This window comes from Emys orbicularis, chromosome 8 (genome assembly GCF_028017835.1).
Source record: "Emys orbicularis isolate rEmyOrb1 chromosome 8, rEmyOrb1.hap1, whole genome shotgun sequence".
In the NCBI taxonomy this organism is placed as follows: domain Eukaryota; kingdom Metazoa; phylum Chordata; order Testudines; family Emydidae; genus Emys; species Emys orbicularis.
The window spans coordinates 25,482,307-25,507,387 of record NC_088690.1 but is presented as its reverse complement, the minus strand read 5'-3'; the positions used below and the strand labels follow the sequence as shown (position 1 = coordinate 25,507,387).

Genomic DNA, 25,081 nt, shown 5'->3' with positions numbered 1-25,081 from the left:
TATGGGATAGCTATGTAAAAGCTACCCACAATGCAACGCTCTGGAAATCGATGCTACTATGGTAGCTTGGACGCACACCACCGAATTAATGGTGCCTAGTGTGGCCGAATACATTCGAATTTATAAAATCGGTTTCCTAAATTCGAATTATATAAATTCGAATTAATCCTGTAGTGTAGACATACCCAAAAACACTGGCATTGTTCAAGGCCATATTAACAGAGAAAATTGTATCTGTAGCTTACAACAGCTTGCACAAGAAGAGTACTTTGCCCTAAAGCTCTGTGTACTATTAAAGTACCATAGTAGGCTGTGAGCAGGGACTCGGGTGGAGTGGTCATATGAGGGAAGGAAGGTGCGAAGGGTGTGTGTGTGTGTGTGTGTGTGTGTGTGTGTGTGTGTGTGTGTGTGTAAAAGAGTGTCTTTGAACCCTGTGCAACAGCAAGGCTGCTTCCATGCCATTATTTATGATAGCACCTGCATGTGTTGTGCACTTTCCAAACACTCCTGTAATGAGAAGCTTACAATTTTTATATATGGTATTGTTTGAGTCACTGTAGGCAACATGTGAGGAGTCTTTCAGCGACACTTAAATGTGACAATGTACCGCTTTGAGGATGAGCTTGGGAATATCATATCATGCATAGAAGGCCATGTGGAAGAATCCACAGGGTTGACTTATGTGAGAAGCTGGCAAACTGTCAGAAGAGGTTTGGAGACTTGGTGGAGCAAAGGGGACAGGGGCAACATGAAGCTTGTTAAGAGAGAGTAAGTAGGGAGAGACAGAGCTGTGTAAGTGGTGACAAGAAGCTTAAAGGTGATGCAGTAGCAAATGGGGAGCCAGCGGGGGGATTCAGAGCGGGAAGTTATGATCAAATCAATAGCCAAGCAATGTAAGTTTAGCCAGCAGCGCTCACCGTGTGTTTGAGAGAGAGAGCATTCACCATGTGTGTGAGATTGCTCACTGTGTGTATGCGTGTGTGTGAGAGAGAGAATGCTCACCGTGTGTTTTTGGGTGGCTGGAGAAGAGAGGCCTCTGGGACTTGGAGTAATTAAGATCTGAATGAGATATTTGACTGGAGAGAGAAGGACAGATGTTGGAGATATTGAAGAGGAAGTGGCAGGATTTGGAAATAGCTTGGGTATATGGGACAAAGGAAAGGGAGGAATTAAAAATGACAGAGATTGCAGACCTGAGTGACAGGGAGGAGGATGACATTATCAATAGTGATAGAAAAAGAGGGAAGAGGAGAAGGTTTGAGAAGAGATAAGGAGTTGGGTTTTGACCATGTTCTGTTTAAGACATCCAGGAGGAGAGATGTTGGAGAGAGAAGATGAGAGTGCAGATGGATAGGAGACTTAGTGCTGGAGAGAGATTTGTGAGCCATCAGCCCAGAGGCGACTGCTGAAGCCATGTGAACCGATTATTGCCCAAAAATAAGGTTTAAAGTCAGAAGATCAAAGGGCCAAGGACAGAGCCCTCTCACAGAGTGAGAGAAAGGAGGCGGATCCACTGAAGGAATAGTCAGAGAGGTAAGAGGAGACCCAGGAGAGGGCAGTATCTGGAAAGCCCAGTGTGAGGATATGATATCAAGGAGAGGATGATCTATAATATTAAACACAGCAGGAAGATCAAAGGGGGTGAAGGCAGAGTAGAGGCTGAGATTTGTGTAGGAAGAAATAATTGGAGACCCTAGAAAGAGAGGTTTCAGTAGAGTGGAAACACTGGAAGCCAGATGGAGGGGGTCCAAGACTGGATTGGAGGAGAAGTAACTGCATTGATAGTAGACTGTTCAAGGAGTTTAAAGGCATGAGCAATATGGGGCTGTAGCTGGAGGCGTAGGTAGGACTGAGGGATGGTTTTTGGAGGACAGGGGAGACCAGGACATTGTTCATATTGTAAGGGAAGAGGTTGAGAAAGAAGGATAAGGGAAGAATGAGCAATAGAAGTAAGGAGACGGGAAGAGGAATGGGATCACTGGGGAAGATATGGGTGTTTATAGGAGAAAAGGCAAAAGACCTTAAAGCTGGTGACAGGAGAAAGGGAAGAGGAGGTGCAAGGGGGAGATTCCTGGTGGATTTTGTTGATTTTTGTTTTTGTTTTTCTCTCTCTGAAAGTCTGCAAGATCCTGTGCAGAGAGATAGGAAGGGGAGAGATTTAAGGAGGGACTTGAATGGTGCCAAGAAGTGATGGGGACTGTGGGCATGGGACTCAATGTGGGAGAAGTGTAGTTGCTCCTTCAGATGATAGTTGAAGGAGAGGGAATCTGCAGTGGAGGAAGTTAGTGAGGTCCCAGGATGTTCAGCAGCACAAGGACAGTAATGGAGAGAGCAGATGCTGGGAGCAAGACAGGTCTGAAATTGGTGTAATGGACTTCACTGTGGTAGAAAGGGGCATGGGTGGAGGAAAAAGCAGAGTGGAGAATGGACAAGAGGGTTGGGAGGAGGGGCCTGATCTAGTAGAGAATTCACGAACATTGATAGACTGGAGGTTGCAGAAGGCCCAGTGACAGGGCAGGGATGGGACAAATGTGTGGTGTGATGTTGAATGAGGGGAGGTGGTGATCAGAGAGAAGGAATTCAGATGGAGAGATCAAAGAAGAAAGGGGTGTTGGATGAAAATATATTGTGTTAGGGATTCCGAAGCAGGAGCTTCTGGGTCCGCTCTTACAGCAGCAGTCCCCAAACTTTTGAGGGTTGCACCCCCCCCATCCCAGTCCGTGCCCTCCCTTCCCCCCCTCCCCCCGAGCCTAGAGCAGTGCTGTGGCTCCTGGGGAAGGGAGGGAGGGATATGGACAGGGGTAAGGGGGCCAAGGCTGGGGATGGGTCTGGGGCTGCGGCCAGGGGCCAAGGCTTAAGGCAAGAGCGGGAGCGGAGCTGCAGCCAGGCTGCGGCGGAGGCCAGCAGACGGGCCCGCAGCCAGGTGCAGCTCCGCTCACAGCCTCGTCCCCAGCCTGTGCCCTGGGCTGGGAACAGAGACGCAGTCAGCGGCCAAGGCTGGGGGCTGCCGCGGGGCTGGGAGCACAGCCGCGCTGAGGCTGGGGGCAGCACTGGAGCAGGGGGTGGCTGGGACCCACCGCACCTCTCCAGATGTTCCTCCACGCCCCTCGGGGGGGTGCGCCCCACACTTTGGGGACCTCTGTCTCACAGGAACCCACCAGCTTGGAAATTCCTACATGAGGGACCTGAGGGGTAAACGTCCTTTTCTACCATCATTTAACTCCAGATATTTGTTGGACTAAATCCAAAATGCTAAGTTACAGTTAGACTAACACTGACCTGTATGAGATAAGAAATATCAAAGAACTTAGGCTTTATAAGGCAGCATGCTTGAGACCCGCCCTTTCATTATTCTGCTTGAACATAACTACATACTTGAACCCGAGCAAATCAGCCATAGGATTGTCAGGATTGTTATCCATTGTATATCTGATGAGAACACACATGCTACTGTTCTAATGTTTACAATTTGAGATAAATCTTGATTTTGGGGCAGTTCCGAGTACATAGACTGTACTTAAAAGTCCTTTCTGCTATAACAGTTTGACTAACTGGATTCAGGATATATCCCCAACATTTTGTGGTAGCTGACAGTCTTGTTTGTAGTTTTCTAAGAACTGAACTAAAATGTCTTTTTTTACGTTCCCATATGACAGCTGTTTAAGGGCCAAAGGCTTGATTACTTGCTATCTCCAGGGGAGATTTTTAAATACTGACCTAGAAGTGAAAACAAACTCTATCCCATTGGTAGGGCCCTGGGTACTGGTAATTAATGGCAGTGAAAAACGCATCATGACCCTCCCACCCTGACTGCCTTTGGGTTACAAAACCATGTAAACATCTGAAAATGTGAAATTGACTAATTTTAAAATCAGCTGGCCATGAAATTAACCAAAATGGACCATGAATTTGATAGGGCCCTACCAATATCCAGATACTTTCTTGGCGAGTGAATTGCAACAGTTTAAGATGATTATGGACAACACTTGTACTGATAGTTAAAGCAGACATACCTCTTGGATGGTGTTTGTGATGTGGTTTGGACCCCTTCAATCTAGGTGTTGCGAGTTAAAAGCTTGGATTTCAGGAACAACTGAATTGCTGCTAGAGTTAATATTTTTACCTTTCAGAGTAGCAGCCGTGTTAGTCTACGTGTTAGTCTTTTTTGAAAGATTTCACGTATTAATACAGTTCTGGCTTGGACACATTGAGGTTTAATGTAAGTTCCGAAATGATTTTTTTTCTTCTGTTTTAGGACACAAAGCACTGTTTAACTGTCAACCTTACCACCCTGCGTGTCTGGTGTTATACATGTAGCAAAGAGGTATTTTTGGATAGAAAATTGGGATCTCATTCTCCATTACCAAATGCCAGACTGTCTCACCAAACACAAGGAAATAGTGTACAGGTATGTTCTTTAAACAAGTGAAATACACACAGACCTTGTTTTAGCTGTGCTTTGTCTTATTTCCCAGTTGTGTCTTATCTGGTGTTGGAAATAATATGATTCTCTGTACTGTACTCTTCCCTTCTTATGTCTCTGAGGACTAATGCACCTTAACGCCCAACCTACATTAAATCTGTGTATCATTCTATTTGTTTCCCAAGAATGATGTTATGAGTGTATTTTATTTAATCTTTTAAATCAACCAGAGAATATGAAATTACATTTGAGTTTTTAAGATGGGAATAATCATTTAGCTTTGCTTCCCATCCTGTGGTTAGTGAGAAGTTTTTAATTGTCACATTCAAATTATTACTGGCTACTGTATGCAGAAGAGTAAGTTGTTTTGGTGTCTGTTTATGGAGCCTCTAGCCAAAGAGAGGTTCAGATTCACATGGAGACACAAGTATTGAGTTTATCAGGAGAAACATGCAGGCAACTAACTGTCAGTCTGTATTCATTCAGCCACTAATATAAAAAAATTTAAGAGGATTTGCATGACCTTATATTTCTGGTATAGCTCAGTAAAACTTACTGGGTTTGCATCGTTATAAATTACTAACAAGGTATGTAATTTTTTTCTTATTGGAGATTTTTTTTTTTCCATTGAGCAGTACATCCACAGTTGTTGTAGTAATTTTGGTCTCTTTAGCTATGATATATGCTTCCTCAGAGGGCAGGAGTAAATGATCTGTGTGTGTGTGTGTGTTTGTGTTTTAAAAGAAAAGTGAACAATAACTTAATCATGAAAGCATGCTGTCATCAAAGACACATTAAGGTACAGTTATCAGAGAGCTGATATTATTTGTAGTGCAGTTAGGATAGTTAAGCTTTTTCACGTTTACACATGGCCAGGATTTAGGAAACTTTATAATGAAAACGAAACTAGAAATTTAAATTTCTAAACTGCCATTTATTACATGATCATAACATAGAGGAACTTGACCATTGTTAACACATAATTTATAACAATTAACATTTGTAGCTGAAAGAGTAAAATATCTAGGGGGTAGCACACTTTGTAACTTGTTTAGGCAGAGCTCATTGTGCACACCAGGGCTCCTTGCATCTCCCCTCTCCAGCTCCCTGTGTGCCACCTTCTAGCTCCCTCTATTTCAGTATCAGAGGGGTAGGCGTGTTAGTCTGGATCTGTAAAAAGCAACAGAGTCCTGTGGCACCTTATAGACTAACAGACGTATTGGAGCCTAAGCTTTCGTGAGTGAATACCCACTTCGTCAGACGCAACGTTGCGTCTGACGAAGTGGGTATTCACCCACAAAAGCTTATGCTCCACTACATCTGTTAGTCTATAAGGTGCCACAGGACTCTTTGTTGCTCTATTTCAGTGATTCCCCAGTCTCTCCCCTGCCAGGGGTTTGATCTGTCCCCCATCTCCCCTCCTCCCATAGCAGAGTCCTCCATTCTTCCCTCATACCAGCGTCTCTATGTGCCACCCCCAATCTTCCTTCCCCTCCCCATCAGTGGTTCTTTGTGCTCCCTCATTGCCCTTCCTCTCATACCAGGGTCCCTTATTGTCCATCCGTGCCAGCATCTGTTTGCACCTCCCATTTCCTCCTACCCTCATTCCAGGGGTTCTGTGTGCCATCCATGCCCGGGACAATCTGTGTTCCCTCCTTCATACTCGGGCCCCACAATTTCTCCTCACCAGGAATTGTGTGTCTTCCATCACTTCCTAACACACACACCGGTGTCCCTCATTCCCCCTCCCCGCATCTGCCAGGGGCTAGACGGACAACCCATTTCCCCCTTTCCTCTTCACCTCTCTTTCTCTTTCCCCCTCCCCCTCCGTTATTATTTCTCTGGGAGATAAGTCATTCATGGTGTCAACATGTTAAACTCTATGGGGAAGAATGGGTAGAGAGGAGATGAGGTATTCTGAGGCTGGAAGGTGTTAATGGGTGCCCTCAAAGAGTTGTTTGATCTATAGATAATTGCAGAGGTCCTTGAAACTCTGGCTGTGCTAGCAGATGTCATGGGCTACATGTGTTCCCCATTTTCCTTCTTTCTGATTTTCACCAAAATTATTAGTGTTCTGGCCATTGATGCCAAGAATATTTTGGAATTGATCAGATGTTGCATTCTAAAGCAATCACATTACAGAGAAATGCCATCAAGTTGAGGGTATAACCTCATAAGCTCTTCCAATTAATGAAAAAGAAATAGCTGAATTGGGACAAATAAAGAAAGCAGGGGGAAAAAACAGGTATTTAAAGATTCTATGTACAAGCTAAAACTATGCCATTAAAATAAACTATGCTGTATATTTTAAAAGTAGATTGAAAATACCTTCCTTGGAGAAGGTACTGACTTGCACATCCAGCACATACCTATTTCTCCCACTGAAATCAGTGAGAGTTGGGGATTCTCAGCCCTTTGCAGGACTGGACCTTTTGAACAGTGCTGTGCACATTGGAACACTAAATAATTAATATTTAGACATACCGCATTTTCCTTGAGAAGCTGCATCAAAATTTTCCCTGTAGTCAACAGATGAGTGATTTTAATGTGAAGAATGTTGGATAGACACTATTTATTTATATGCTTAACTACTTGTTAAATGACAGCTGAACTTCAAATACAAGAGTAAAAAATAAGTGTGTAAAGAGTAAAGTGAATAAAAGCACAATATTTTGTGTTTTTTTTTTTCCTGGGGGAGAACATAGTACAGTAAACCCAAAAATTACAAGAAATTGATTTAAAGAAAATTATACCAGAAAATATACCGGGTATTCTTTTAACAACATATGTTGGAATCTACTAAGTGGTTGGAATCCAAGAAGATATTGGCAAAATGTATACAATACAATATTATTAGGGAAGTCACAGAAGTTCTAGGGGGAAAATACCCCTGAAGAAATGATTGAAAAATACTTGTATAACTTTAGCATGTTTTCAATTTTAATATTAGTAGATTTGAAATAGGGCATAATTTTTTTATCTTAAAACACCAACCACAGAATTCTAATTGTATAGTGTTTCAGCTAAATATATTGGATTTTCTGATGTTGTTCACGTGTGCTCCTGAAATATATGATGTCTTGACTTAAACATAATGCTTGGCATGATTGCAGAATTCAGATTTGAAATGCATCCAATACCCAATTGTTTTTCTACCCTCAAGGAAGTTGCAGTGTACATGACGTTGCATAAGGAGAAATTAGCATGATTTGTGACATTTGTCTTGCTTTTTACCTTAAAATTTTGCTTAGGATTTCCTCCCCTTATGTGCTCACAGAAAAATGACATAAAATACAATAACAATTTGCCTATCTCATACTGCATCTCTGTTAGGGTTGCCAACTTTCTAATCCCACAAAACCGAACACTCTAGCTCCGCCCCTTCCCTGAGGCCCTGCCCCCCGCTCACTACATTCTCTCCCTCCCCCTTCCCCCCCATTGTGGCTTGCTTTCCCCTACCCTCACTCACTTTCACTGGGCTGAGGCAGAGGGTTAGGGTGCGGGAGGGGGTGAGGGCTCTAACTGGGGGTGCGGGCTCCTGGGTGGGGCTGGGGATGAGGGGTTTGGGGTGCAGGAGGGGGCTCCAGGTTGGGGGGGGGCTCGGGGCAGGGGGTGGGGGCTCGGGGTTGGGGTACAGGCTCTACCTTTGGCGGTGCCCAGTCAGCAGCACAGCAGGGGGGCTAAGGCAGGCTTCCTGTCTGTCTTGGCACTGTGGACCCGCATGGCGCCCCGGAAGCAGGTCCGGCTCTTAGGCAGAGGTGCGACAGGAGGCTCTGGGCGCTGCTCTCACCCGCAGGCACCGCTTCCGCAACTCCCATTGGCCTTGGTTCCTGGCCAATGGGAGTGCGGAGCCGGTACTCGGGGTGGGGGCAGCGCGCAGAGCCCTGTGGTCTCCCCATTTAGGAGCTGGACCTCCTGGCTGCTTCCGGAACGCAGCACGGAGCCAGGACAGGTAGGGACTAGCCTGCCTTAGCTCCGCAGCACCACTAACCAGACTTTTAACGCCCGGTCGGCGGTACTGTAACCATGGGGGTCCCGACCCAAAAGGCGGTCAGGGTGCTGACCGGAGCCGCCAGGATCCCTTTTCAACACCTTCTGTCTCTCTTGATTAAATGCAGTGGGCCATCTGATGGCAAATTTTTGTGCTGACTTTCACATAATCCTTTATAAATGTTGTGTTATAATCCATTGTTATGTGGTGAATTGCAAAGCAGGCTTGCTGTTCCTGAAGCAGTGGCAGGAAATCTTACAGTGTTTGGCATTGTATTTTGACTGATTTATTTTCTCAGCGTTTTCCAGAAACTGGTGCAGTGCTGTATTCTTACCATAAGTACCTGCTTGAATTAGTAAGCTTTCATAGCATAGCTGCAAACTACTTTTGCTTTACATAAAATGAAACATGCATTTAGAAGGCAGTTATTTTGAATGAACTCCTATGTTTAGTTCATAGGCATATGTTAGTAAAACCGTACTAACACTTAAAGAAAAAATGGATTTATAAACATAATCACACTTATATTTTGCCTTTTCTTCCAATAAGGATTTTAAAATACCTGGTAATCCAACACTGAAGATTCCTCTAGTTACTGTATTTGATGCTTTAGATATAGAGGTGGAAGAAGATGAACTGAAGACAAGAGGTAATGAAACTGGAGGATTAAAACCTACACTGTCAACTAATTGCTCTGTCCATGCCCTCACTTAAATAATTCCACCATGTACAGTATGTGTATTTCTTTGAATCCGTTCCCAGCTGTTTAGAAATTACTTCTTTTCCAGCTGGAACTATTTCCCCCCACTCTAAAATAAGAGCTGCATTGTCAGTTTGAAGCTTAACTGCAGCATCCTTTCCTTTTCTTCAGAGAAGAGGCTCTCATGTTGTTGTTTGTAGTACATCAGTCACTGATCAAGAAAGCAGTTGTGATGTTTAGTGTAGTTGCTAGTTTTCATTAGACTGAAATATGTGTCATAGCCGCACTGGTAACTGGGTAGTTATTGCAAAATTTGTTTTAACATTTTTGCTTTTATTTTAAAAGATGCTTTATAGGAATGCTTTCTGAATACTGGTTAACATTTTGGGTCTGCAGTTCCCAGCACTCTTTTTTTTGGTTAGTAATGGATTTCATGCTCTGACAAATGCTATCAGTGCAAAAGTTAACCTAAGCCTGGTATTTATATAATGGAAAAGGGGAAAATATAAGGGGAAAGTATAATGAAACTCCCAAAACTGAGAGGGTTTTATTTGTCGTTTATTTGTCCCCCGTGTGGCATCTCTTTGAAGTCTCCAATATGGATCACTTTTATAATGAATAATTTTTGTTTACTACTTCCTTCACTTTATCTGCTGGTTATATTTTACTGAGCTGCTTTGTTGAGACACCAGTGAACATGTCAAGGCAATTCCTTCTCCTATCAATGATGGGGAGATGTTTCTATCTCATGGACCTTGTTTCTCTTTCCTTCTCTGTTCTCCCTTGACTCAGCTAGCACCAGCTTTTTGCCAGTTCAGCCTCCCTGTTGGCCCAAAGCCTTTTCCTCTGCCACTCTTGCCATCTGTCATAGCCTTCCTGTGTGCCTCCACCTCACTGATTCACCATCTGTTCTTAGATCTTTGAAAAAAACTGTTTTTTATCACCTGTCAATGCCTTAGTTTCTCTCTTCCTGCTTTTATTTGTATTTAACCCTATGATATGTTCTGGGGATACACTTTTTATATGAAAGTTGCTGTACGGATAAAGTTGTATTCTAATTCCCATTAGCACTAATGGAGTTATGTGTATATGTTTCAAGAAAGAATAAGCTCTCACAAGTCAAATTTATCTTAATGTTTTATTTAAAAACAAATGTTAAATATTTCTGACAGGGCATATATTGGAGAGCAGGATGAAGCAATGCTAAATGTAACTGCAGTGAATAGTTCAGTTACTACTTTACCAATAAATTGTTAAAAACTTTGCTAAATAAATGTGTATTGAATAAAAGCCCAATCCTTTAAATGATTACACCGTTACTTAACTTTATGCTTGTGAACAGTCACACTGAAGTTAATCATGTGTAAGTGTCTGCAGAATCAGGCAGCGCCTATGAAATTGTATATAATACACACACTGTAGTTGAAAAAAACTTTTTGAAATACCCTATTGTATTTCAATATGTCCTTAGCTGTGACTGGTATTCCTTCTGCCTCTGAGAATTAGTCTTCCTGGTGGGAAGAATCTGGAATGGCAGTCTGATGTAGGTTGAGCGATGGGAAATGCAGAATCATTTAAATGGAGAGAGAGGAAGGGGACTTTCTCAGTTCCTATAAGCAAAGTTCTATTTTTTTTACTTGTTTATTTTTAGAAAATATTTTTGGTTAATTTAGCTGAATTAACCAAGTAAGTTTTATAAAAAAAATAATGGAACTTGCAGAGTCCTGTCTCATACATCAAAATGATGAGATGCATTTCTTGTGTCTCAGTTATCAGACTGTTGAGCTGAAGGCTTTGTCTGATTGCTAAATATTTTTTTAAATGCTGTGTAACTTTTCTTGGTAATTAGAAGTAGTGATTAAATTGTTTTCAGTAGTACATTGCAATTATTCTTGTAGAAGAACTTTATTATATTTTGAGACAAACTTCTATTTTATTGATTTCATTTATACTTTGGCAACACTTGTATAGCCTGTCATGCCAATAAAGTTTAATTGAATTGAACTGAGATGACTGTGTAATAGTTGTTAGTTCTGACTTGCAGGAATAGTCTTTTTGAAGCCCTTAGGACTACTTGCATGGGTACAGACTGCTCAAATATTTTATTGTTTACCAGTTGAGCCCTATAATGAAATTTTTCCCCATTATAACTTGTGCTATAGACAGAGTGAGCGTATATAATGTTTGTTGAGTTAATTAAGAAAAGAAGTAGTCCTAGTCTGAAAATACAATTTTCTTTGAAAGGGTGAGTGAAGCTGTCCTGAATAAAGATTAACACACTTAATACATCCATACAGGAAAGAGAGAGAAAAAGAACATAAAGTAACTAAAACTGATTCATTTGCAAATATAATTACACACTGAGAAAATGTATGTATACTGTTATATAATCTAAATACTCCTTGCACAGATTAAAGGTATTGAAAAGCCATTGATAAATCCTCCTAAAAACCTGTCAGTTATATAATTAACAATTATAGACATCAGTCATATACAGATAAACTGTAGAATTCATTTGAACTAGTAAACTCATTAAATGCAAGTAAAATTAAAACATTCAAACCCTTATCTTTATAATCTTTCTTCAAAACAGTGTCATTCTAAAAATATACAGAAAGATACTAAGATAAAAAGGTAAAATAAAATCCACTTACGCTAGGTGTTCTAATCAACCAACAGCAAAATAGGAGTTGAGATAATTTATCTGTTTAGGAATCAAATTCTGCTTAGTTACACTTGTGCAATCCCATTGGTCTCAAAGGGGTTGCAGAGGTGTACTGGGAGCAAAATTTGACTAGTAAATCTTTGAGTGGAAAGATTATTTTCCTACAAGTTTCTTTTTAAATTTTAGCTTGCTTGATGTATTTTTCCTATTTACAGGTCTTACAGGATTGAAAAATATTGGAAACACTTGTTACATGAATGCAGCTTTACAAGCTCTTTCCAATTGGTAAGGAAAATAGCTGTTAAATGTAACCTTAAAGTAGCTATCTGTATCTGCATGTCTTCAGTTATAAACCAGACCCTCCAAAAAGTCCTTAATTTAAGTTTTAGAAAAATCATACCAGTATAAATCTCATTTTGATGTGTTTGGTAGCCTTATCTTGCAGTAGCATGAATAGTGCTATTGCAATCAATGGTATTACTTAAGAGTTGCAGGATATGTATATAGTTTCCCTCGAATAGCAGTCTATGGGTTTGTTTTCCCTCCTCTTCTCTAATATTTCACAGCCCTCAATCAAAAATTATAGTTTTAAAAATTAAAAAGAGAATTGGTCATAAATATCCAGGTCGTCTTCTAAGTGTAGGGCCATTCTTTGATACTTGAGTTGTTGGTTTTTTTCATTCTTCTCCAGACAGCAAAAGGTAATATGATGTGTGGGGCATAAACAAGCTTTGAATTCCTTTTTACCATGTTATTTTTCAGTCTGGAAAGTTTTCTAATTGCTATTTATAACAATTAAAATGAGGTGGCATGGTGTAATCTTTTAATGACAGAAGTTTAAACTTGCAAATTTTATAAAAGCAGCTGATATAAAACGCCTTTGATTAAACACTTTAACTGCTTGGATCTTAAACTCAAAAACAGATCAAAGAATTTCAAGATCCTAATTATATACTAAACATACATAATGTACATAAGTAATGATAAAAATTGTAAGTGAAATAGTTTGGAAAGATTTTTTTTTTTTTAATCCTAAATATTCATAGATCAGAAAGAGCTGCCTAGCTATATACTTGAAAGTATCAGGAATATTTGGTTAATTTTTGTTTCCATTTTTTATTAAATGTTTCCAATTATAAAATAGCCTGTCCTTCCCTTTTTTTAAAAAAATGTAGATTAATTAACCTATTGACTTAAAATACATTTGTTGAATTTCAGTCTTGCTAGTTGTTCCTATTATACAATGAACCAAAACCAAACTGAGACTTTAATTATTATGTTTAATTGCTGACTATTATGTTTTCTATTTGTGACTTCCCCCTCCAAAACTGTACTGAGTTAGGATTTGGTATTAATAATTATAATCCCTAGCTATTATATAAGGCTTTTCACCAATAGATTAAATAGTACTTTACAAAAGAGATCAGTATCTTTATCTCCGTTTCACAGATGGGTACATTGGCACAGAGAAAGGAAGTGACTGCCCCATGGTCAACCCTGCAGGCCAGTGGTACAGTTAGGAATAGAACCCAGGTTTCCTGGATTCAGTACAGTGATCTATCCACTCCTCATTATTTGCCCTGAGGTCCTTGCTATTATCAAAAAATGCTTTGGGATTTTTGAAAGTCTTTTAATGAAAAAATAAATAAAAAGGTGGAAAATAGCCAGGAAATTTGGCAAGAAGAGAGGGAAAGGACCAAAAGCTTTTTAGAATATATTATTTGTTATAACAAAATATGTCTTATAGATCAGGAACCAGTTAACTACTGTTTCTGGTCAATATTAATGGTATGGGAGAGGTCAAGGTTATAGTTCCTAGAATTTCCTTGGGCCACCAGTTGATTTTAAGGGAACAACTTATTCTCTCAGTGCTGCTTAAAATAATAGATATTGGAACTAACCCACCTGTTTGTTCCAAATTTTTTTTACAGATTTTCCAGATCAAGCTTTTCTGTAATTCTAACCACAGAACTCAATATACATTTTCTGTATAGCCTGTCCCTACAATGATATATTTTAATACATTCCTTGTAAGACATTAAGGAGTATTTTTAAAATAATAGCTATGAAAGTTATCTGAAAATGTCTTTCAGAATATTACATAATCAAAAAGTGCCAGCTTTCAGCCATCTCGACTGCAGAGCAAGGATCACAGGGATATGCCACTATCCCCCAGTGGCTACGTTGGCTAGTGGGAACCTGCCCTTGTAAGGTGGCTCCTACTGGACAATTCCAGTGCCTCTAACAAGTGGCAGGATTGGTCTGTGGGGGGTATTGTGCCACTCATAAAGTGGCCCAAATAAGCAGAATATATGAATGTTGCCCTAGGGTTTAGGAAAAGAAATCATTAAACGTTTACCATGTAAATGTCACTAATTAGCCTTAGCTAACATGCTGTTAAAATGAATGTAGGGGGAGGTTTACACTTCTCTTAGCACTATTTAAAGAATAATAATCTTGCTTTCTTCCCTCTAATCAGCCCACCCTTGACACATTTTTTTCTTGACTGCGGGGGCTTAGCACGAACAGATAAGAAACCAGCGATATGTAAAAGTTATCTCAAGCTGATGACAGAACTTTGGCACAAAAGCAGGTATAGTACCACTTTCCTTGTGAAATATGTTTATATATAAACTTTGGACAGCAGTGCAGCACAGGGGTGAACTTGTCTTAGCTCCAATTGTTTCCTCGTGTGTGATATTCCAAAGGTTTATTACAGGCTTTGAATTTAATTAATTTAAAAATAACTCTAAAAGGTTGTGTGGTGGAGTTGGGGAAGTTAATATTTGTTTTAGTGGGAAAGTTACATGAAAGAGGCTTTTCTGTGTATCATGTGACAACTCAAAACAAATGTCATTTAGCTGCTGAGTGATGATGGCATCATGTTTGCCTTCAGGTTGAAAAGAATGATTTGCCCATTGCAGCTGTTCCTGTAGTTGAACCCATAATCATGCATAATGGCATTAGATTTTCATCCTAGGAAACATGACAAGATTGACTTCCTTACACAATGAAACATGTAAGTTGTTATAAATAAGAGTGCTCTTTTATGGATAATTGAGCCTCCAGTTTCCAGCACTTTAAGCTCAACCTGAGATAGAACAAACTTTGGTTTTCCATCTGCTTCATACAGCATCATTACACACATACATTTCCCATATTTCAGTGACTTTCATAAATTTCAATAACTTTTTTTTAAAAGTTTCAGAGTGGTAGCTGTATTCGTCCGTATCACCAAAAACAACGAGGAATACTTGTGGCACCTTAGGGTACGTCTACACTTACCGGAGGGTCCGGCGGCAGGCAATCGATGTTCTGGGATCGATTTATCGCGTCTGGTTTAGACGCGATAAATCGATCCCGGATCGATCCCAGAAGTGCTCGCCGTCGACGCCGGTACTCCAGCTCGGCGAGAGGAGTACGCGGCATCGACGGGGGAGCCTCCCTGCCGCGTCTGGACCCGCGGTAAGTTCGGACTAAGGTACTTCGAATTCAGCTACGTTATTAACATAGCTGAATTTGCGTACCTTAGTCCGAAGTGGGGGCTTAGTGGGGACCAGGCCTTAGAGACTAACACATTTATTTGGGCATAAGCTTTCGTGGGCTAAAACCTACTTCATCACATGCATGGAGTGGAAAATACAGTAGGAAGATATAGATACGCAGTACATGAAAAGATGGGAGTTGCCTTACCAAGTGGGGGGGGGTCAGTTCTAACGAGACAATTCAATTAAAGTGGGCTATTATCAACAGGAGGAAGAATCACTTTTGTAGTGGTAATCAGTGTGGCCCTTTTCAAACAGTTGACAAGAAGGTGTGAGTAACAGTAGGGGGAAATTAGGATAGGGAAATTAGTTTTTAGTTTTTGTAGTGACCCATCCATTCCCAGTCTTTATTCAGGCCTAATTTGATGGTGTCCAGTTTGCAAATTAATTCCAGTTCTGCGGTTTCTCGTTGGAGTCTGTTTTTGAAGGTTTTTTTGTTGAAGAATTGCCACTTTTAAGTCTGTTATTGAGTGTCCAGAGAGGTTGAAGTGTTCTCTGACTGGTTTTTGAATGTTATAATTCTTGACATCTGATTTGTGTCCATTTATTCTTTTGCATAGAGACTGTCCGGTTTGGTCAATGTACGTGGCAGAGGGGCATTGCTGGCACATGACGGCATATATCACATTGGTAGTTGTGCAGGAGAACGAGCCCCTGATGGTGTGGCTGATGTGGTTCGGTCCTATGATGGTGTCCCTTGAATAGATATGTGGACAGAGTTGGCAACGGGGTTTGTTGCAGGGATGGGTTCCTGGGTTAGTATTTTTGTTGTGTGGTGAGTAGTTGCTGGTGAGTATTTACTTCAGGTTGGGGAGCTGTTTGTAAGCGAGGACTGGCCTGTCTCCCAAGATCTGTGAGAGTGAGGGATCATCCTTCAGGATAGGTTGTAGATCCTTGATGATGCACTGGAGAGGTTTTAGTTGGGGGCTGAAGGTGACGGCTAATGGCGTTCTGTTACTTTCTTTGTTGTGCCTGTCCTAAGACTCTCTACGCAAAAGAATAAATGGACACAAATCAGACGTGAAGAATTATATCATTCAAAAGCCAGTCGGAGAACACTTCAACCTCCCTGGACACTCAATAACAGACTTAAAAGTACCAATTCTTCAACAAAAAAACTTCAAAAGCAGACTCCAACGAGAAACCGCAGAACTGGAATTAATTTGCAAACTGGACACCATCAAATTAGGCCTGAATAAAGATTGGGAATGGATGGGTCACTACAAAAACTAAAAACTAATTTCCCCATGCTAATTTCCCCCTATTGTTACTCACACCTTCTTGTCAACTGTTTGAAATGGGCCACACTGATTACCACTACAAAAGTGATTCTTCCTCCTATTGATAATTGCCCACTTTAATTGAATTGTCTCTTTAGAACTGACCCCCCACTTGGTAAGGCAACTCCCATCTTTTCATGTACTGTGTATATATATCTTCCTACTGTATTTTTTCACTCCATGCATCTGATGAAGTAGGCTGTAGCCCACGAAAGTTTATGCCCAAATAAATGTGTTAGTCTCTAAGGTGCCACAAGTACTCCTCGTTGTTGTTTTTTATAAATGATCCATCACTTTTGATGTTTGGAATTTGTGTGGAGAGGAGGCAGAAAAAAGAGAGCTGCACTGTTAGGCTCTATAGTAAGAGCTTGTCTACACATGGATTTGTTTTGTAATAACTGTTCTACTTTAAATTCAGACCCTACTTTATTCCTTCATAGTTTTATGTGTAGATGAGACCCAAGTTAATACGTCGCAGTCACACAGCAACAGCGCTCTGGCCACACAAGTCTTGAAGCTCTATATTTACTTTTCTCCTTATTTCCTGAATTGTCTGAAAATTGTTTTTAGGTGTACTTTCTGAGAAAATTGGGGTAGAGCAAATCCTCCACCTTCTCTCCTTTTAAAAAATACCTAAAATGTAAGAGAAATTAATGTTGTTGTTTTTTAAAAGAACTATTCACAACAGCTTATGCTAAAATTCAAATTGGTGTGGAATTTCCTTCCCATTCTTTCTTTCCAAAAAGGTTTCACTTTTGGTTTTGGATACAGTTAAAGACTAAAATATATATTACTGATTGTCCCTGTGGGATATCTTGTATCCTGGGGTCATTTGCACACCATTCTTGTGCCTATGCTACTACCCACCCACTCATCTGTGGGCGCTGCTCAGTATATAGACCACAACTTCTTTGTGGCCTTGACTCTGTATCCATTTGACATGAGTCTTTTTTTTTTATTTCAAAGGGGGGTTTGATGGTCTACAAATAAACTTATCTCCTTGCATTGACCCTGTGATAAACAAATACTCCTTAATATTTTTAAACGGGTCTTTGGATGAAGTTGACACTATCACGCATACCAAATTATTTCCCTGCTGTATTGCTGATTAATTTTGGTTGCAGCTTGCTTGAAGGCCTTTAAACATAAATCCCAATTTCACACTTTTGGTTGTCCTGTGCTCTGGGAGAAATATATATTTTATATTGAAGACCCCTCTTCCCCCCAAAAAAGACAAAATTACATTGGGGTAAGAATAATATAGAACAAGTTTGTTAAAACGTGTCTCACGGTGATCAAACTGATGATGATCCCAATGAAGTTAGAACATTGCAGGCCATTTAATTTTTTTTCCCAAACTTTTCTTTCCCAGACCCGGTTCCGTTGTTCCTACAAATTTGTTTCAAGGAATTAAAACAATTAATCCAACGTTTCGAGGCTACTCCCAACAGGTAAACCTTTCTTAGTATTGTCCAGTATTATGACAATGAAGTGTCAAAAGTATAACTGCATGATTCAGGTAGATTAAATTGTCAGATTCAAACCTTGATAAAGTAGAAAAATATGTATTTAAACCAAGCTAATCATAAATTTTTAGTTTTTACCTTTCCATGCTTTAAATCTATTTCCTCTAAAACTCCTCTCTAACTTTTCTGAATCACAGACTTCTGTGCTGAATTCTGTTGACAAACTGCTGAAAGGCCCCGTGATCCTTATGAATGTCTCCTTTCCTTGGGACAAGCAGCAGAATGGTTAATATCAAAAACTTGTCACCTGAAGTAAAGTAGCTGACATACAAGCTGTTCCAGAAAGTGACACAAAAGTCTTGCTAAGCAAACATAAAGAATATAATAGAGCAAACTTTTACCATATTAATTTACTATTTGAATATTTTTAATCTGAGTTGCTAGTATCCAGTTTTTTGTTTAGACAATGAGCCCACATCTTTTCTTTTCAATGTTACTGGTTTACAGCATTATGGATACTGAATACTTGTGTCCTCCATCTCTTGTATAGGTAGTAATTACTTGTAGTGGGCAGGCATTGGTGGTTATGTGACTGAATTATATTGTAGGTGCATTCTTCAAATCATCTTTAATGAAGTGTGTTCTAACATACCTATTTTACTGTTGAAAACATATTTTATTAAAAGCCCTATTGTGGGGACCACATTTAATTAAGAACCAGATCCTTAATAATTTTGTCAGATTCTCTGCATTGCAGTAGTTTATATTGGAAAAGTTTGGTAATTCAGTATAATGAAGTTAGCAAGTGAAATGGAGGGTTAAACTGTATTTTTGATATACAAATAGTGTCGGTGGTGTCAAGTAAGTGTTAAAATAGCAAACCTCAGAATTGTTGTAGATGCTTTTCATTATTACTGACACCCTAACTTACTGTTGTGTCCAGGGTATGCACAATTTATTCATGTACCTAAAGGAAGAAATTAATTCACTAATTTAGGGGAAAATGGAAAATCGTCTGCAGCTTTATTAACATACATTTCTTCAGGGGAATTTAGTCCTTGCAAGCTAAAATTTGGAATGAGCGTAACATTCTGTACTCCCTTAAGTATTTAAGGGGAGACCCCAATGTTCTTCCTCAACACATCACCCTAAGCTACTCACTAGGTCTCATGGTGGCTGCTTAAACAAAGCAGTGCTAAAGTGACCTAGCTCTCTCACTGAGAGATTGGGCCCTCCCACAGCCGAACTTTATCAATCCCTGATGGTCAGCTTGTTTCCAATCAGGATTGCGAGACCAACAGACTTCACCCCTCTGTCCGCTCCCAGGTAATCTGAATTTCAGCCATTGTATCTGTGACAGACTGACAATATCCTGTGATATCTTGATCAAATCTTACGGAATTAAGATAAATTTTATTTAATTAAGTTAAACCTTATTGAATTAGGTTTAATACCTTTGCAGTCCATTGTATTAAAAATTCAGTTGTGTATGTGTGGTTATGGAATTGTATGTACTGTCTCTTGTAGGAGGGGATGCTAATGTTAATTCCTTCATTATTAGCCTTTTGAAGCAACACCTTCCTTTCCCCCCCCCCCCCCCCCCCCCCCCCCCCCCCGAGAGGTCTGCATATACTAGTTCAAACTGGATTCTCCAGGGCTTGACAGACAGGATTTTTGGATAAATAGCCTGGTTTTAAATTGGCTCAGGGACTTCTTTCTGATCCAGCAAATAGACAGGGCCCCAGGTCCGTGGAGGGCCCCACTCCTTTGAGAAGGGTTGGGAAGACTTAGCCTACTGAGGCCGTTAAGACTGGGTGCTAGCTCTGATCTGAGGCTGTTACGAACTGTGACCGTGGAAGAGTCCCCCTGCATGGGGTTTTGAAAGATTGCTCCTGCCAGAGCCCATGTTAGAGTTGGGGTGATCTCTGGCAAGCTTATTGGCATGTGTGTAGGTTCTTTTATTGTTTTAATATGTTTTCTCTGTAGTGCTTTTACCATGAGAATAAAATAGGCTTGCATAAAAAGAGATGCTTGGTACTTATAACCATGGGCAGTCACACTTAACTGTCTCTAGAAAGAAAGAAAGCAGATGTGCTTTGGGCAGCCTGTCTCTGCTGAGGATAACTAGGGCCCTACCAAATTCATGGCCATGAAAAATGCATCACAAACCGTGAAAACTGGTCTCTTCCCCCCCCCCCCCAAAAAAAACCCCCCGAAATCTGGTCTTGTGTGCTTTTACCCTATACTATACAGATTTCACAGGGAGACCAGCATTTCTCAAATTGGGGGTCCTGACCCAAAAGGGAGTTGCAGGGGAGTCACAAGGTTATTTTAGGGAAGATGGCGGTATTGCCACCCATACATCTGCGCTGCTGCTGCCTTCAGAACTGGGCGGGTGGAGAGTGGTGGCTGCTGACTGAGTGCCCAGGTCTGCAGGCAGCAGTACAGAAGTAAGGGAGGCATGGGATGGTAATACCATACCATGCCATCCTTACTTCTGCTCTGCTGCTGACGGCGGCTCTGCCTTCAGAGCTGGGATCCTGGCCAGCAGCTGCCGCTCTCCAGCTGCACAGCTCTGAAGGCAGTGCCGCCACCAGCAGCAGTGCAGAAATAAGGGTAGCAGTACTGCAACCTCCCCTACAATATCCTTGCAACCCCTCCCCCCCCACAACACCTTTTTGGGTCAGGATCCGTACAATTACAGCACTGTGAAATTTCAGATTTAAATAGCTGAAATCATTAAATTTCTGATTTTTAGACTCCTATGACCATGAAATTGACCAAAATTGACTGAATTTGGTAGTGCCCTAGGAATAACATAGTGAAGGCAGGGAACTGTGCAGCCTGGAAATTATTGTTGTTCTCCTCCCCAAAAGGCAATTGCAGGGGTGCTGGGAGTCTGAGAATGGTGCCCTTGCTGGATCACTGAGGGGAAATACAGGTGCAGTAGCCCTGAACAGCAACAGTATCTCTCCCCCTAAAAGAATTACCAGCCACGGCAAATAGGTCAAAAGTTTTAAATTTACATGTGTACAGATCATTAGGCTGAGGGAGAGTCCCGGAAACCAAACAGTGGTGACACTAATAATTTGTAAGCAAGTAACAAAATGATTATGTACCAAACTCCTGTTAAACCCACCACCAGTGGACCAACAGATACCCTCTTAATAAATAGCTACCTGTGCAACAAGAATAAACGATGGCTAAGAACAACAAAACTAGGAATTAATGAATGAAGATGGAAGCACCAGAAACCAGGAAGAAGTCAAACTTCTGCCCCCTTCCTGCTCTTATAAGACTAGCAGTGAGCTCAAGCTGAAAGTAAGCCAGCAGTGCCATTGCCACTGTAGCCCACCCACTCCTTCCACAAGAAGTTGCTGAGCTGTAAGAGAATGAATCTACAACACTCCCTTTGTTTCCTTCTCCTGTCCAGGCAAGTCTGGAACAGCTGGAGGGCTGGGACAAATTAAAGTTGATTCTTTTGAAAGGTGCAAATGTGGTTTCCCTGACCAGTGAACGTAAGGCGCTGATTGGGTGTTGCAAAAAAAGTTTGAAAACCTTATATGTTGAGGTTAGATTCCTTTACCGACAACCTCTATTAACTGTACAGCTGGGAGCTAACCAGGTACTTGGTTGTTGCTTGTATTAGGATGCACATGTCATTGTGATGGTTCTTGGGGTACCCAGGACTGAGAGTCACCTTGTTACCCCCTGCCTCTAAACTGAGGGAGTCTCACCTATGCCTGGCTGCTCCTTACCACCATTAGCCTTTCAGCCACTTGAACACTTTCCCCTGGGCTATGCCAGCCCAGTCTACACCTTGCAGGTTAACAAAAGGTGCACCCCAGTCCATTTGAATCAGTCCTCTGTGATATGCTGCCCTGGAGACAGACTACTTACAGAAATCCCAGATCCTCTGCCGCCAAAGGTGCTGTGTGTCCCAGTTTACTAATTTTACCTTAAATCGCTGCTCCCATAAATCAGACAGCACTTGTGAACCACTTGCAGTAAAACAAAAGTAGATATTTTTAAGAAAGAATAAAGATTTAACTACAAACGAGAGACGTGGAAACAAATAGCTATAATACAAAACAAAATCAAAATGTGAAGTTGCATCTACATTTATTAATTACCTTTCCTAGCTAATAAAGTAGGTTTCCCACTCCCCGATGTTCAGTCTGTTTCAGAACTTTACAGAAACCAGGATCCAATTTTTCATGAGAATACCTTGTTCCTCAAGATGTCTTCTCAGTGGAAGGATGCAGAGTACCTTTCCCTCCTTTGTGTTATCCTGAAAGTTTTTTGTTTCTGTTCATAGACAGGGTGAACCCCTATTTTGTCATAATGTTTCTTTTTTTCCTTCAGGTGGTTTTGATTGTTTGCATTTGCCTCTGATGGTTTTCCATTGAAAGTTTTGTACTGAGCAAGGCTGAACAATTGAGCCTTGCATTGCATCAGTGGCAAAACAGGGTGGGGTGGCAACTCCCTCCTGCTGAATAGGCTGTCACTGAGACATTATCCTCTGGTGACTAACATTTACTTCAAGTCAATAACACATAATTTCAACATAAATATTACCCATACATACACCTTGCAGTGATTATGAATCTTGATGAGTTATGAGCTTTCTGTAGCTACCTTACATTTTACTTTTTATAGATAAATATCCTGTAAGATATGTTTGGTGTAGTGACTTTGTCAGGCCTGAGGTAAGTGTTATTTGCAAAGAGCAGGCGACCCTTTGCCAAGGAGCCTCGGTGTCACAGAGACCACACGAAATATTTTAACAATTAAAATATCCTGGCACAGAGTATAAGCTTTGTGATGAGTGAAAGCGTGAGAAGGAAAGTTGCCAAGTAAGACTCGTGACATGGAATGGAACTCGTGTAGGAGGTTACAAAGTCCAAAATGAAATATTATTTGGACTGACAGTCTAATTCTCTTTTGCACCCCAGACTGGGCAGGTGGCATTTACTTTGTTTTTACTCCTTTGATTTAGTGGCCAGCTTTAGCTTTTTGTTGTTTCATCTTGTTTCGACACCACTATGTGCATATCTTCTAAATATAAAAGGGGATTATGTACCTATTTTAAATTACAGGATGCACAAGAATTCCTGCGTTGTTTAATGGATCTGCTTCATGAAGAGCTAAAGGAACCTGTCATGGAAATAGAAGATACCCATTCTACAAGTATAGAAGAGAGTATGGAAGAAGACCAGAACCAGTCAGATGTAGATTTCCAGTCCTGTGAATCTTGTGGTAGCAGTGATAAGGCAGAAAATGAGGCTGGTTCCAGACCATTCTCAGAGGACCATGCAGAGGCTACTATGTTAATTCAAGATGTTGAAAACCACTCCCTCATAACTAAAGATTGGCAGAAAGAAAAAACACCGTGTAATAAGTTTAACCGAGCAAGTTCTATGGAGGATTTAAAAAAAGACAAAAACACTGCTTCAGAAACTGCTGAATTTTTACATAATCCGGGAACAGTCAAAGTGCAAATACACAGCAGAATTTCAGGTGACTGTATGATCAGTTGCTAATTTGTAATTATAACAAAATCATACTTGTAGCTGAAATGCATGTAAAAGTAAAAATGAGGGAAACTATTTTAGATGTATAACTTGTCATGTATCGCACGAGAGTAGATTGGTTTTTAAACTGGTGCTCAAATTCATTAATGTGGTACTTCGATTATGTTTGTTTAATCCATTTTGAAGTCCAGTGACTATTTACCAGCTGTTCAAGATTTGTAACAATTGAAAGACTTCAGATAACATTACAATTGGTGATTGCTTTTGGATTTTTTTAGCTCATTATTTCTGCTTTAACAGTTGCTGAATTAAAACTTAATTTTCTTATACACAAGCATTTAATCAGTCACCTACTGGTGTGCTGAAATGTAAGTTATCTAACTATTTTGCAATTCAACCTGAAGCAAAACTTTACTGTTGGAAAAATTCAGCTGTGCAGTAATACAAATTTCTGTTGCAGACTATATCAGTGATGTCCACATGACTGATCTGTCAGGACCGCAAAGCCCTCCCTCAAACGAAGGAGTGAATACACGTTTATCAACCTCTCCTCCAAAATCAGGCTCATTATGGTCTGGATTGGCACCTGCACACAAAAAAGGTATATGCTTCTTTTTCTCCTTGCATTGCCTTGCTCATAAGTGTGCCATTAGGGTTTTTTTTTTTTTTTTTTTTTTTTTTAATTTTTGTATTTAATATTGACACTGCATGTGCTTCCAGGCCTCTAGTTAGAGATTTGACACCATGCTAATGGGGTACAGAGCTTCTCATGATTTTATACGTCACTGTATCTTTTCACTTCATTGGAGAATGGTGCATCACTACCAGTCGCTATAAGCAACTGTGTATCCATAGCGCTTCCTGCCTCTCCAGTTGTTTTTGTCTCCTTGTTCTTGAAGCGTGGAGCAATATTTTTCTTGATCTTTCTTTAATAGCACCTGATTGGAGAAATGGAGATGGAGGGAAGAATGCTCATAGAAGGAAAAAAGGTCGTGTGTTTAGAGGAGAGTCTGGGAAGGAGCCCATTGGGTACTCAAGGGAGAGGATTCTTGCGGGAACAAGGCATCAGTTGAGTTTCCCAGGGTGAAAGAGCTCATGCCTGTCCCTACTGCTCTAGGCAAGTTCACCCATTGGAGCAGTCGTAATTTCTGCTACCCACACAGAGAGTCTGTTTAGGCTGCATCTATTCTACAGTCTACTCATCAGTAATAGGTCAGCACCTAAAGGGCTAGGCTCTCACTGACTGCAGGGTTGGCTCTGACACAGTGCTCCTTCTCCATTACTACAGTCTCTCAGCACCAGGAATATGTTTTTATAGCAGTTTCTTCTGTCTCTACAAGAGGTTCCCCTACTTTGTACCCTGGCTGCATCTCTCTGTGTGGTCCCTTTATAGAGTTGACACCAAAATGCAAGTCCTCCAGCAGGGGCAGCTCTTTCTTACTCCACTTCTTCAGGTACCTGATCCCTTTCTTTCATC

General features: G+C 40.7%; 1 protein-coding gene across 1 annotated transcript in view; it reads left to right on the top strand.

Annotated features, from left to right (window-relative positions):
* Nucleotides 1-25,081, top strand: part of USP33 (ubiquitin specific peptidase 33) — a 97,562-nt gene that overhangs the window by 35,680 nt on the left and 36,801 nt on the right. Inside the window, exons 5-11 of the mRNA XM_065409014.1 lie at nt 4,256-4,408; nt 8,964-9,063; nt 11,995-12,064; nt 14,259-14,372; nt 17,977-18,055; nt 23,170-23,590; nt 24,065-24,205. Of these exons, the coding sequence (XP_065265086.1) occupies nt 4,256-4,408; nt 8,964-9,063; nt 11,995-12,064; nt 14,259-14,372; nt 17,977-18,055; nt 23,170-23,590; nt 24,065-24,205 (1,078 nt within the window). The remainder of the gene's footprint in view (nt 1-4,255; nt 4,409-8,963; nt 9,064-11,994; nt 12,065-14,258; nt 14,373-17,976; nt 18,056-23,169; nt 23,591-24,064; nt 24,206-25,081) is intronic.